At 44.6% G+C, this 12,286-nt stretch overlaps 2 protein-coding genes across 8 annotated transcripts in view; both read right to left on the bottom strand.

Moving 5' to 3' along the window:
* NBEAL1 (neurobeachin like 1) overlaps positions 1–2,871 on the bottom strand; it is an 89,238-nt gene extending 86,367 nt beyond the window's left edge. For 6 of the 7 annotated variants that reach the window (XR_005105991.1, XM_037398763.1, XM_037398761.1 and 3 more), the window contains exons 1-2: positions 2,810–2,871; positions 1,956–2,254 (exon numbers count right to left, since the gene is read on the bottom strand). Coding sequence is in view for 6 of the 7 variants with exons in the window: in XM_037398763.1 (XP_037254660.1) it covers positions 1,956–2,006 (51 nt within the window). In the remaining variant the exon portion in view is untranslated. Of the gene's footprint in view, positions 1–1,955; positions 2,255–2,762 lie in introns of all 7 variants that reach the window. The other variant, XM_037398762.1, reaches the window with a different exon arrangement.
* A 5,730-nt stretch (positions 2,872–8,601) lies between these two features.
* Positions 8,602–12,083, bottom strand: LOC119152394 (gamma-crystallin B-like). Its single transcript, XM_037397598.1, is given in 3 exon segments — positions 8,602–8,941; positions 10,816–11,118; positions 12,075–12,083. Coding segments are annotated over 3 exon segments (432 nt in total). The 3' UTR covers positions 8,602–8,821.
* Positions 12,084–12,286: the final 203 nt, after the last annotated feature.

Below are 12,286 nucleotides of genomic sequence, written 5' to 3'. Positions count from 1 at the left end.
AACACTGTTATGGTGGATGCCTGCCTCAAGCAGAATGAGATAACATTTTAACCTGAACAGGGTGGGGGTAAACACCAGTTTTGCGTATAGCACTTTTTGAAAAAGTAAAGACTCCCTCTTTGGAGTCAATCTAGTTGCCTTCAAAACTTGAAGGCAAGGTATTTTATTTTTTAAAATTTATCTTTTCCTACTTAAGAACAAGTTCTTATCAACACATGAAGCCACCTAATCATGCCCTTAATATATGGGTCTGGAAGAAAAAAAAGGCCAAAAAAGCCACCAACAGCTCATGGAAGCTGAGTATATAAAAAAATGCTGTTGTTTTTATTTTAATAGTCCATCCTCCACCACCTGGGAGCTGACTAGACTGTGTACACATAGTTCTCAGAAAGAAACTGAACATTAAGTGATCTAAAGCATACATTTTAACTAGCACTCCTTTATTTACACAAACTTCCTGCTAGCATGTGGACAACATGGAGATGAAAAGCATACGATCTGAATGAAAGGTTCCAGCAAAGGGGGAGAAAGTGTAAGACAGACAAGAGAGTTTTATAAAAAACTAGGGAAGAAAGAGCCAAAGAACGGCTGGGCAAAGAAATTGAGAGCTTGGCTCATCTCTGCAGCCCTGTCTCCCAAAGCTGAGGAAAGCCTAGATTCTTGGAGTCTGTTCCAAGTGCCTTTGTTCTTCTCACACCGATGAACTCACTGGCAAAACATCCATCTCCTCCAGTGCTAGTCCATTTCCTACTACCATTGGCATTACTACATTAGTTTAAAAGGCAAAGCTCTATGTAAATATGTTTCAACCCAACAGATCACCCACACAGGTAGCCATAAGAAGTCATACCATGCTGTTATGTTTGCACTCGTTTTATTTTTAACTACATATAGAGCATTAGGGTTACAAACTCACATAAACAAAAATTAAGAGAAAGTACAATTAAGACTGCTTTGTGCAACCTTCATCCACTGCTTTGTGCACTTGCATTGTTAAAGTGGTCTGTACTTAAAATCTCACATTCTATACTCCCCAGATGGGCCTTATCTAGAAATGAACTGGGCAGAACAAGAGAATGTTTATTCTACTGGTTTTAGAAGTTGAAGAAACTGTGATACATATGAAGCATGACACTGCAAAAAGAAAAGGCAAAACAAATGCAAAGAATAACACCACCAAAAGCTATCCCTGCCACTGCATTCCTATATGACAGTAAGAAGTCCTTTCCCCTGCCTTTACGGTTATTTTTTGTGTCCTTATTTTACAGATATCTATTTAGATAATCTTCAACCTTATTTGTGTACATATTCAGTACACCTGGCACCAATTAGGACCTGTGCTTTAAACATATGAATTGCTTTACCCTGCAAAATGCAAATGGAGACAGGACAGTATTTTAATAAGTCCTGCCAGGTGAAGGAAATTAATCATTATTAATGGAGCACTTAGACATTATGGTGATAACCAGCAAAGGAAGACTCAGGAGTAACTTTATAATCTGGCTCTTTGGGAAGGCTTTCACTAATATAGTTTAAATTAAAACTGGAGCTGTACAGAAAACTGTAAGTATAAACCTAAATGCTAGGCAGCAGTGAATCAAATGAATACAATATAACCTAATGCCACGACCCTACAAAACAAAGTATTACGTGAACATGTGCATTCACATCATTACAATAGTTAGAAGATATCGCTACAACTGCTTAAACTGAGCCATGAACACTGTGCAATTAATTCACACCTCACGCACAAAAAAGGCCCACCTGAACATCAAACCAAGAGATGAGGTTGTAGTTTAAGTGCATTACAACCTCAGAGAAGCTGGACAAGTCTATGCAGCTTCTAAGAAAAAAAAAAAAAGCGTTAAAAGATATTGAAGATACACTTTAAATACCTGACTTCCAAACAAAAGAGCAAAAAGACACACAAATACCTCCCACCCCGAAATATTTACCTTACTGCAGTAAAGCATCCAAAGCTCATACAGCCTCTCCCGGGATGCCATTCCTTCCCTTCGTCTTCTCGTCGACACCAGCTACTTTCGTTCAAGACCCTACCATGCTCAGGTGCCAGGTGCTCCTTACGCAGTTTGTGCTTTATTATTGCAGTTATATCATAACCCGAGAAGGCGAGGATGGAAACAACAGCGTCTCAGTCTCTCCTTTCCGGGTAAACAGCGTAGCACAGCACAAGCAACCGCAGGCAAGTGTCAAGCATGTCCGTCCCTCGCCAGCGCTGCTTCGGTTTTAATCTCTGAAAGTGAAAACGTACCCTTCAGGCCCCGGCTGGAGGAAGGAAAAATCCGTACGCAAAGGCCAGGCGCGACCCGGGGAATTAGGCGGCAGCCGGTGGCATCGCTTTCGTCCCTGACACCACTACCCCCGAGGCGGAGGAGCCTGGCTTCTCGTTTCCGCGGCGCTTTCCCCTTCCCGCAGGAGCCAGCGGCGGGAAGCAGCAGGGTGCTGAGGGGAGCGGGAGCCCGGAGGGCGCGGGGAGGCGGCGGTAAGGCGGGTCACCCTCCCGCCGGGGCACGGCCGCCCGCCCGACAGCGACAGCCGCCGCCACCGCCCTACTGCCCCGCTACCCGACTCCACAGGCGGCCCCCGGCGGGCCCAGGCAGCGACGTCTCCCGCAGATTAGTGGCTGCCCGTGCAGAGGCGCCAGCCGCGGCCTGTCCCGTCCCCCGCAGGGCGCGGGAGAAGCCCCGCGCCGCCCCGCCGCCCGCTCCCGGGCCACGCAGCTGCCCCGCGCCGCCACCTACCGCGCCCTCGGCCCCCCCGCACCACCGCCGCCTCTCCCCGAACGTACCCGGGCCGCGGCGGGGGGCGGCCGGCCAACGCCGCGCGGCAGCCAGGCAGCGGAGGGGGCCGGGCCTCGCCACATCGCCCGCCCCGCCCGCATTCCGGCACACGCCCCGGGCCGCTGCCGAGGGGCGGGGAGGCCGTGGGCGCCATCTTGGCTACGGGCAGTAGCAGCCGCTCCGCTCCGGGCGGAGCGCCCGAGGCCACGCTGCGGCTCTAGCGCCAGCCTGGCGGCCGCGGCGCAACGCCTCTGCCCGGGGCCGCTGGCGGGAGCAGGGGGTCCCGCGGGGCGGGCTGGGCCGGGGCGCTGAGGATGGATGCGTGCCGCAGCCCGCCGCGCCTCAGCTGAGGAGCAGCTGGTTCCTGTCAGACGGCAGGCCCCGCTGCCGTACCAGCATCTGCCCGCCCGTAAAAGCGTCGACATTCCCAATCCTGTGGGACAGAGCACCTCAGGAAACCTCCATGCTGCTTTACAAGTGGTAGAGGTTATCAAGCACATACGTGGTTTTGGGTGTGCTCCAGAGAGGCCTGCCTGCATAGCCCGAGGAGCGTGGGCTTGCACACACCGAAGTACTGCCTTAAAGCAGCTCGTAACATCGTATGGAGAGCTTGTGTAGGGCTGAGGAAACGCTCTTGAAAGAAAGTTACATTTCTAAACGAGAAATATGATAAGACATTCCTCAGCTTCCCGGTGTGGCTCCTTCCTGGCCTGCCAGTAGCAGGCTGCCCCTGTGGAGGCACAGTGCTCCTGCGTGCCCAGTGGCACAGCCCTTGCAGGGGGGCTCACAGGGCACTCGCCGGGGAACGGGCTTCCCGCCAAATCCCTCTGCTCCCTTGGAAAGTGGCGCTGGAAATTATCGTTGTGTCAGCCTCAAAAGAAGGGCAAAGGAGACTCAAGGAATCCTGTGCCTTCTCCCATTGGCTGGGAGAATCACAGTCCTGCAACCTCTGGCCACAGCCCTGGTGCTTCTGCCACTGGGTCACCTCCTCAGCTGGGTAAATCCTATACAGCTTCATGTGATGCAGCTTTCATTGCACAGTTGATTCCTTTGCAGTAGATTTCCACACCGCTGCCATGGTTTCATGCAAGGTTTGGAAATCCTTTGCAAGGGAATTGACTGTGCAATATCATTATACAGTCTGTTGTATAAAAAACTACTAGGGATGGATAAGTGTCACCAAGAGCCCAGAGACAGTCTGAGATTGCTCCACGCAACATACCTTTGCGTATTTGTCTTGCTTTTATAAGACTGATGAAGATTCCCTGGAGGAATTTAAGGACTAATCTGTGCTCAGTGTTGTTTCATGCAGATCAGCAGTCCAGGAGCGGGAGAAGTATCTTTTACTGCAATATCTAAACATAGTTCCTAGCATGGATGGAGGGACACTGACAAAAATGAGTCTGCAAAATCATTTCTAGTCCTGTGATACATGTGCTGTGGTACTTGCTGCTAGCCACAACAGCCTCTCACCTTGAGGTTACAACATGATTTTTTTCATCAAGGAAAAAAAAAAAAAAAATCAGAGTTCATCTCTGCCCCCAGGGCAGGATCTCCTATGCTTAAACCACTCTGGACCCCTCTCTGTGAACAGTCTCCAGGAACAGAGGACATTCTGCCTTCTCTAAAATGACAGAGTTTTCTCAGGGCTTGAGTTACTGCTAGGAGCTCTGCCCAAATAGCCAATCTGCATCACCTTCGAAGCAAAGGCAAACCATTATTATTTGTCCCTTCCACAGTAATATGGGAAGAGAAAGCTCTTCATAGTGTGGTTTCTGAGTTACAGATTTTTATCACGTTTTCTTAGAGCCTTTTCTAAACAACACCCTATTTCAAACTTCTACAGATTTCTCCCTTTGAAGAAGTCAGGCCGAAGGAAAGCCGTATACAAACCTCAATCCTTCCTGGAGGTACTGCTCTGCTTTCTTGCATTACTGACTTTTCCAAACTGTAGCTGCTCCCATGTACAGAAGTCCTACAATAGGGTCTAGTGAAACAACAAAAAACCCATCCACTAATAGAAATGGGAGACTCCTCCCCCCTTGTTAAATGCCACCACCCATATAATTAGGATGCTCACAGACTATAAAGTAGCCATTTTCAACTTTGCTGGAGTTGGGGTGATACAGTTATGGTAGTAGGCCTAGGCAGCTATTGCTGCTTGTGTAAGCAATTTGTGTCATATAACTACTCTAGCGGAAAATAAAGTATTTGTCTTTTACAACAAGATAGTCTGTTCTAGTGGCACACAGGGTGAGGGTCTCCTGGTCTGATTTTTCTAGAGGTCTTCCTAAATGAGGTAGCTCACTGTAAAGTTCTTAAGGGGACTTTTGGATGTCTGTATTACTGAGTGTGGGTTAAGTTTACTCTTTGTCAGTACAAGTTTTTGCTGTTTTTTTTCTTATATACAAATATGAGCAATAATGAGAGAGGTCAGTAGGAAAGGTGGACTACAGCTCTGTCCCCACAGGTATAGTATAATTCTAAATTAATTTATATTTCAGTACTTTGTAAAGACTCAGCTAAGGATATGGAAGTCAAAGAATGGAAGAAGATGTAAAAAAAAGTATTATCAGCAATATATAGGCACTTTAAAATGTGAGTGTTTAAGGACTGGTCTAGCTGTGAAAGCTAATTATTAGCCTTTTCATCACTGTCCCTTCTATAGTTATGTAGTAGTTGTTTCATGCAACTTAAATAGCCAGGTAGGCAGTGTTTGTCTGTATTTCATTGTTCCTTAGCTGCTGATTTGTGGCAACTGTCTCTTTAAAACAGTGGTTATTTATCATACGTTGTTCATTACTTGTGGTTTTGTACTCTCTTCAGTAGCTGTATATTAGTAACTCAGCCATCTTACTATGGACCGAACTTGTCAGTCAGCAAGTTCAGGTGACAGAATGGGTAGAGAAGGGTGTGGATAGGGAGGAGGCATGAATCTGAGGTTAAAGAAAGATTCAACAGAAGAATGGACCATGTTGGTTTGCAGCTTTGAGTCCAAGGACCTCTGAAGTAGCAGGAAAAAACCACACACCTTAGAGTAATGCTTTTCTTAAGCTATACTTGTTTTCTGCAGAAGTAAATGACAAAGGCAAAAGTCTGTATCTGACTTTCAGATATTCTGAAACCTGTTGTTTGGCTCTAAGGCATCTACTGAGATAATGCCCCAGGCCAGTAAAAATCATGCTGAGATAGGACTATGGCAAAGCTTTTATCTGAGGTTTTCTTTGATATCTTGGGGCTAATGCTTTGTGTACTAACAATGAGGACCTGAAATATGCTTAGAAATTACCCTGTCTCTCAGCTCTTCCATCTTCCTTTACAAACAGACCCTTGCACAGAAGCAAGAAATAATCTTTACATTCCAAGTAAGTGAGCGGCCTTGGCAGGTGCATATAAAACATCCAAGATCATGATACCTTTTGCTGTATGTAAAGAAATAGGACTTTGTGGATGCTAGTTTCTAGACATTCAAGCCAAATTAACTTGAATTTGCATTTGGAGTGGCTATTGGAAAGGAGCAAGCTGGCCCTTGCAAGATGCCAAGGCCTCTGAGATGGTACTTTGCTGAAAGAAGCACAGGATCAGCTTGCCTTGAGTTTCCCTGGCTATGATTGCACAAAATGCCTGTGCAATTGTTCTATTGGGTAAGCCAGCAAACTTAATTAGTGTTTATTCTTCCTCCTGTCACCACAGTCATATCGTACCCCAGGTAGTTCAGGGCTTGTTAGTTGTTTGCAAAATTGCTGCTCTGCTTTCATATATGTGGGGTTAAACCATTCACCAGACTTAAATTCAGGAAGGGATTTACCCCAGGGTAGCCTGGGACTGTGGTGAGTCATTTTGTGCTTTCTCCTTTCAGCTTGTTTCCACAGGGGGCCTTCAATATAATGAATCCCCCACTGTAAAAGGTCCAGGCAGTGGCTTGATCTCTTCTGCTCCTTTTCTGTAGCACAGGCTCCCTTACCACAGGCCTAACAAGTTTGCAGCTGTGCTAGGAATGTTCTTGTGTAGGATACATCTTAAAGACTCTTCCAGACTAAATATATAGTATGTGCTTATGTGCTTTGGTCAGCCTAGATTCTTACGAGTTCTAACAGCCAGTTAAGATTCGTGGGTGGGTGTTCAGGCTTAGAACTGCCCCTCTCTTTTGCTGTCATTCAGGTTAGCTATGTTAGCACTAGCATGTGTGGACTCATGCTACAGCTGTTTTTATTTTGCAGGCTCAAAGATGCCAGTTGCTGCTGCACAAGACTGCATGGCAAAAGTGTTCTGCTTCTTCCACCAAACTGACATTTCATTCCAAGTTAGCCATTCATTTACTGTCCACCATGTTATTGCCAGTGACCAGTAAAGTTACCATACTTGCACTTCAAGTCATTCTGCTTTAGTTAAGAAGTTGTTTAATAAATGATTTCATTATGTTGCAGTGCTCAGCAGATCTGGATCTGCAGCATGGCTCGTGAAAGCAATCAGTGTGTCAGGGAAAAAAACAACCACATGGCAGCAACCAAGGTTTAAGGATGTGTAGGTGTTGGTGGTCTCTGGTGATCTGTCTGAACTTTGTTCCCTCTCAGCTGACAGGGTAAGGTTGTCCTGTGAATGCCTGCTATAGCAACTTGGGGCCTAACTCTTCTTGGTTCCGTGAAGAGTGCCAATGAAGGGAAATAACTAAAGGAAAATGGGCTTAGGAAAGCACCAGCTGCTGCTAGAGATGGGATTCTTCCAAAATGTTAGCACTGTGGCCTCTCGGATGTTAGGTGTTGGCTGCAGCACAGTGCCTGCTTCTAAGTAGGATGTGAAACCAAGGCTGTACCTTTCCCTGTGCTCTTGTGAATCCTCCAGGGATCCTGCTAGCCGAACTCCTGACACAGAAATGGTATGGAGACCTGAATGATGGCTAGTGTTGTAAAACTTGAAAGCAGAATTTTAAAGATCCTACAGTGTTGTATAAACAGCATGCTGTTAAAGTATGTGTGAGACTTGTGGGGGCCCACTTGCACACAAAACCGGTTGTAGACTTTCTAACATAATGGGTCTCTCTTCTGGTTTCCAACCCCAGACTCTAGGGAAAGTGGCTACTTCTCTGTGCTGTGGAGGGTCAACATGAGTTCAAGTCTACAAGTGTGAGGTCCTGGCTAAACAAAAGAGCATAGTGTAGGCCCTGAGCTGGAAATAGGAGCGATGCAATCCTGTGCAGAATTTGGGACTTAATGCCAAATGGCAGCGGGAACTATTAGGCACCAAGGCTGTTTTTCCATCATGAAGTGAATAAGCAACTGAAAGATTTATTTTGATACCTATAGCACTACAAAGTCATTGACAAAAGTAGTTCTTATTAATAAACATGGTAAATAAATGTTTTGCTCTGTCTTAAGTCATCTTGTGTCACAGCTGCAGGCTTGGTATGCAGTACCTCCATGATGATACTGTGGTTGAGAACTTGCCAATCTATTCACAGGAGAACTATTTATAAGAAGGACATTGCTTTTATGAGACCATTCATGATGTAAGGTACACCCTGTAATAAATTCAAGCACAGATTTGGTCCCATGGATTCAGTCATAGGTGGATTTTTGGTTTTTCATTGTCATAAATGAATATTGTATTTTATTTTTTCCTCTAAGGTCTGAAATAATATTTTTCTTCAAAGAGGCTATTTTTAAATTGATCTGAGACTGCAGATTAGAATTCAACTTGGCAATTTAGATGCAGGTTTTCTGTGAGCTTGTGTGTTACCAGCTCATCTCCACTGACTTCAGGAGAATTACTCCTACCGGCAAGCACAGTCTTTGAAGCCCACTGTAGTCAAGACACTTTCTGATTCAGCCTTTTATTTAAAGCCCAGCCAAGCACTGCAAGAAAAGGAAGCGTAATCCATGTAGGCTCTGAAACTCCTTGGCCTTAATAAAGTACTAATGGCACTGCTTATTGACGTATAGCTTGGGAAAGTGCTGGTTAGGAAATATCCACATTGGTTGGAAGTTTCCAACTTTGGCAGTCATGGAACCTGAGTCAGTGAATCATCGGTACTCACCAGGCCTCAGGAGGTACTGTGGTCCTCAGAAGTGCAGCTGTTCATAGAAAACCCAGCTTTCTTCAAGTGTGTTACAAGACTGGATGTCCCTGTAGTGAAAGTCAACCTGGAGAGAAGAGCAGTTACCTATGAACTCCAATATTCTGCCTCCAAAGTAATTCCTATTATAGATCTGTAGCTGGCTGAGGTCCTGGGGCGGTGAAAGCAAATCCAGACACAGATGCACAGGATGCCTGGTGGCAGTTCTAGGTGACTGCAGCTTGCTAGATGAATACTGATGCTGGCAACACAACAGTGAATAGCCACTAGTATGTGCAGAAAAGTCAGTTTAACAGTAATAAATCTGAGTCCTAATTTAAAGCAGCGGTGCTGTGAGTCCTTTCTGTTCCAGTGAGAGTAGAACTGCAGTTGCTTTGAAAGCGTTGCAGTACGGTAGGAAGCAGAAGCAGGGTCTAGTCAAGATCACTACACTTAAACTGTACATGCAGGTAAGAAATAAGCTCAGTGATATACCTGGATTGCCACAGCAGTCACATGCCCTCGGTGTTCCTAGGTGTTGATGTGATAACTGGATAAGGCTCTGGCTGGGACAGAGGGAAGCTTTTCCTGGTCCTATTTTTGTTGCATGGCTTTAGGTGGGCAGGTTTTTTTGTTTTTCATTTACTAAGATAATAAACTGCTTCAAGACTGATTCTGACTCTTATATCTAGCACAGCAAAGATTTGATGTTGAAAAAATACTTTCTGCTCTTATGTCAATGCTCAATACAGTTTTTGCAGGTGCTCAAGTGCAGTTGTATAGACACAAGAGAACTGCTGCTGTGCAAAACCAACATCTTACTCTGTTTAAAAAAAAACAAACAAAACCACCCCAACAACACTTTGGTATCTACGTCTGTGCAATCAAACTTTCTGCACAGTCTTGTTCTGAATCTGCAAAGCATGCATAAATGTGTCCTAATTCTAGGAATTTTTTTCTACCTCCATATTAATTCTTAGTTTCTCTGCTCCTCAGATACTTCCCATCAGTCCATCCTGTTCTCACCCTTCTCATCTGACTTCTTTCCCGTTACAGCTTGAAAGGACACAAGAATGTGCACTAGTTTTCAGCACTTGGACCCAGAACTTGGCTTAGCTCAGCAAAGCCTAGAACTGTGTCACTGGAGAGAAAAAAAAAACCAAAACAAAAACCAAAACCAACCCAAAAAAACAAACAAACACAAATTGCAAGCTGTATTATCCTATGTAGTTGGAATCTATCTGGAAACTTGCTGTGATTTTCTATGTAGCTTCTACTGGACAGGAAAACTGTGAATTATAGATAAAGCTTACAACACGGATGAACTTTTCATGAATATTGGAGGGACATTTTCCACTCTTAAGGCTATTCTTGGGCCAAATCTCAAATCCTTAGCCTTATGTGTGAGTATTGAAATCTTTCACATCTTGGCAACCTCTCGCCTCTTAGTAAAACTCTTTCAGGGAATTAATCTGGGAGAGAGAAACGTAGATCTATTCTGGGCTGGAGTATTCAGAAAAAAACCCAATCTATCATGAATCAAATATGCCTTCATTTGCAGCTCAAATACATGGTGGTGGCTCTACAACAGGATGCGTCAGGTTGCCTCTGTAGTAGTGTAGTCCCCAACTTTGTCTACCTTGAAAGAAGAGCATTGACTGGGACATAGGAGATGTGGTTTTGTTGTCAGCTCTGTACTGAACTTACTAGTTTAGATCATGTATAGCCAGAGCGGTTTTAGAAGATTGGTGAAGTGCTTATATATATATATAAACTAACAGGTAAACATACTATTAAAATAAAAATTAATATAATAACCTTCCCACCCACCCCCAAGTACTAACCAACCATTTGTTTGGCTAAGAATCCCAATTGACTTACCTACCTCTTTGGGAGTCTAAACCCCACTAGGTGATTCTAATATAGGCAGTAACATACATGGAGACAATATGGAAAACTTACAGCTGTGATGATACAACAAGACCTAATGGAGTCACTGAAGCCAGTCCAGTGCTGGGAGTCAGGATATTCTCCCTTCCTCAGGAGGTACTGATAGCCTATATCGTTGGGATATTCATAGACCATCCAGCAGCCAGTTTCCACCTTGAGAGAGTTGCAGCAGTTGAGATAGGCACGCAGGTCTGGCTGGTCTGTGATGGCTTCACAGGAGCAGCCCTCGAAGACTCTGTTGTCAAAGAAAGTGATCTGCAATAAAACAAAAGTAACCTCAGTCACACTGGAAAGTGAAAGCTGGCTTTGTTTTGCCTAGATTGCACAAAGCCATCTGAAGACTGCAGGAGTCCATAGGGACACTTCTACCAGGCCCAAAGACTAGCAAAGCCCTTATCCTCTTTCTATAGGATGCACAACTGGTGTTGTCATATCTCTAGTACTACAAATGACTGTGGTAGTGGTGGATGTCCCTTTGGGACTCTGTGAATTGGGGTGCAACTTTCATTGTGACGTCATGCTGGAAATAGCCTCTCAGCAGCTTCATGACAAATTTTTGGGAGCGTTTGGAGAAAGTGAAACTCAAATTGCTCTGTGACTGAAAGCTCCAGGGACAACTTCTGTGTATCACACAACCTTTCAACTTTGTGCCTATCTCCTGCACCCCGTCCTGGCCTCCTAGAAATCTTCTGCAATGTAGAATACAGGTGAAGGAAGGAATAATTTTCCTAGATGTGAACAGTGCTGAAGCTTTCACCTCTTTTGCTGACGAAGGAGCAAAACAAGACTGTTGTGTCTAACCCAGGTTAATAATTGAGCACTCTAGGTCCCGTTGGGCAGCTATATCTTAGCAGCGGTAAAATCATTAGATTCACACTTAAATTCAGTGGCATTGTTTGGCAATATTTACTACATTTGCTTGGAATAGAGTACTTCAACTGTTATATTCCCGTGCATCTTACAAGTCTAAGAATATATAAACTTTAGATCTCTTTCAGTAGCTGACAAACTCAAAGGGAAACTAGCCAGACAGAAAAAATAAAATCAAAATATTTTTATGTGTAAATGTTTTAGCATTTGAAAGCTTGCAAGCAAACTACAAGGCTTTCTTTAGGAAACTTACCAAAGAGCTAGATAATAAAATCACTCTAGGTTTACCCTCTGCTAATTTGTTGGTAGACCAACAAACTGTTTGCAAACATACTTGCCTACAGAGAGCTATGCATGCCCTAGGTTGTTTGTCAGTGCTCCAGTCGCTCAGCTGTTCTTACCTTTGCCATTTTTGCCAGGGTTTAGCTGTGAAAGCTCAGCATGCAGGAGGAGTGAGCAGTACTTTATATAGAATGCACAGTGCCGCATCCACAGGAACAGGATAAAAAATATTTTTTTGCTCAGTAAAGAGAATGAATTTTTTTCCTCTCCCCCTCTCCAGGTCATTCTCTAAACAAAAGTAATAACAGTAGTTTGTGGGGTACCAACTTTT

The sequence above is a fragment of the Falco rusticolus genome, chromosome 8, assembly GCF_015220075.1.
Source record: "Falco rusticolus isolate bFalRus1 chromosome 8, bFalRus1.pri, whole genome shotgun sequence".
Lineage (NCBI taxonomy): Eukaryota > Metazoa > Chordata > Aves > Falconiformes > Falconidae > Falco > Falco rusticolus.
The sequence above is the reverse complement of the archived record's forward strand: the minus strand, read 5'-3'. Positions and strand labels throughout refer to the sequence as shown.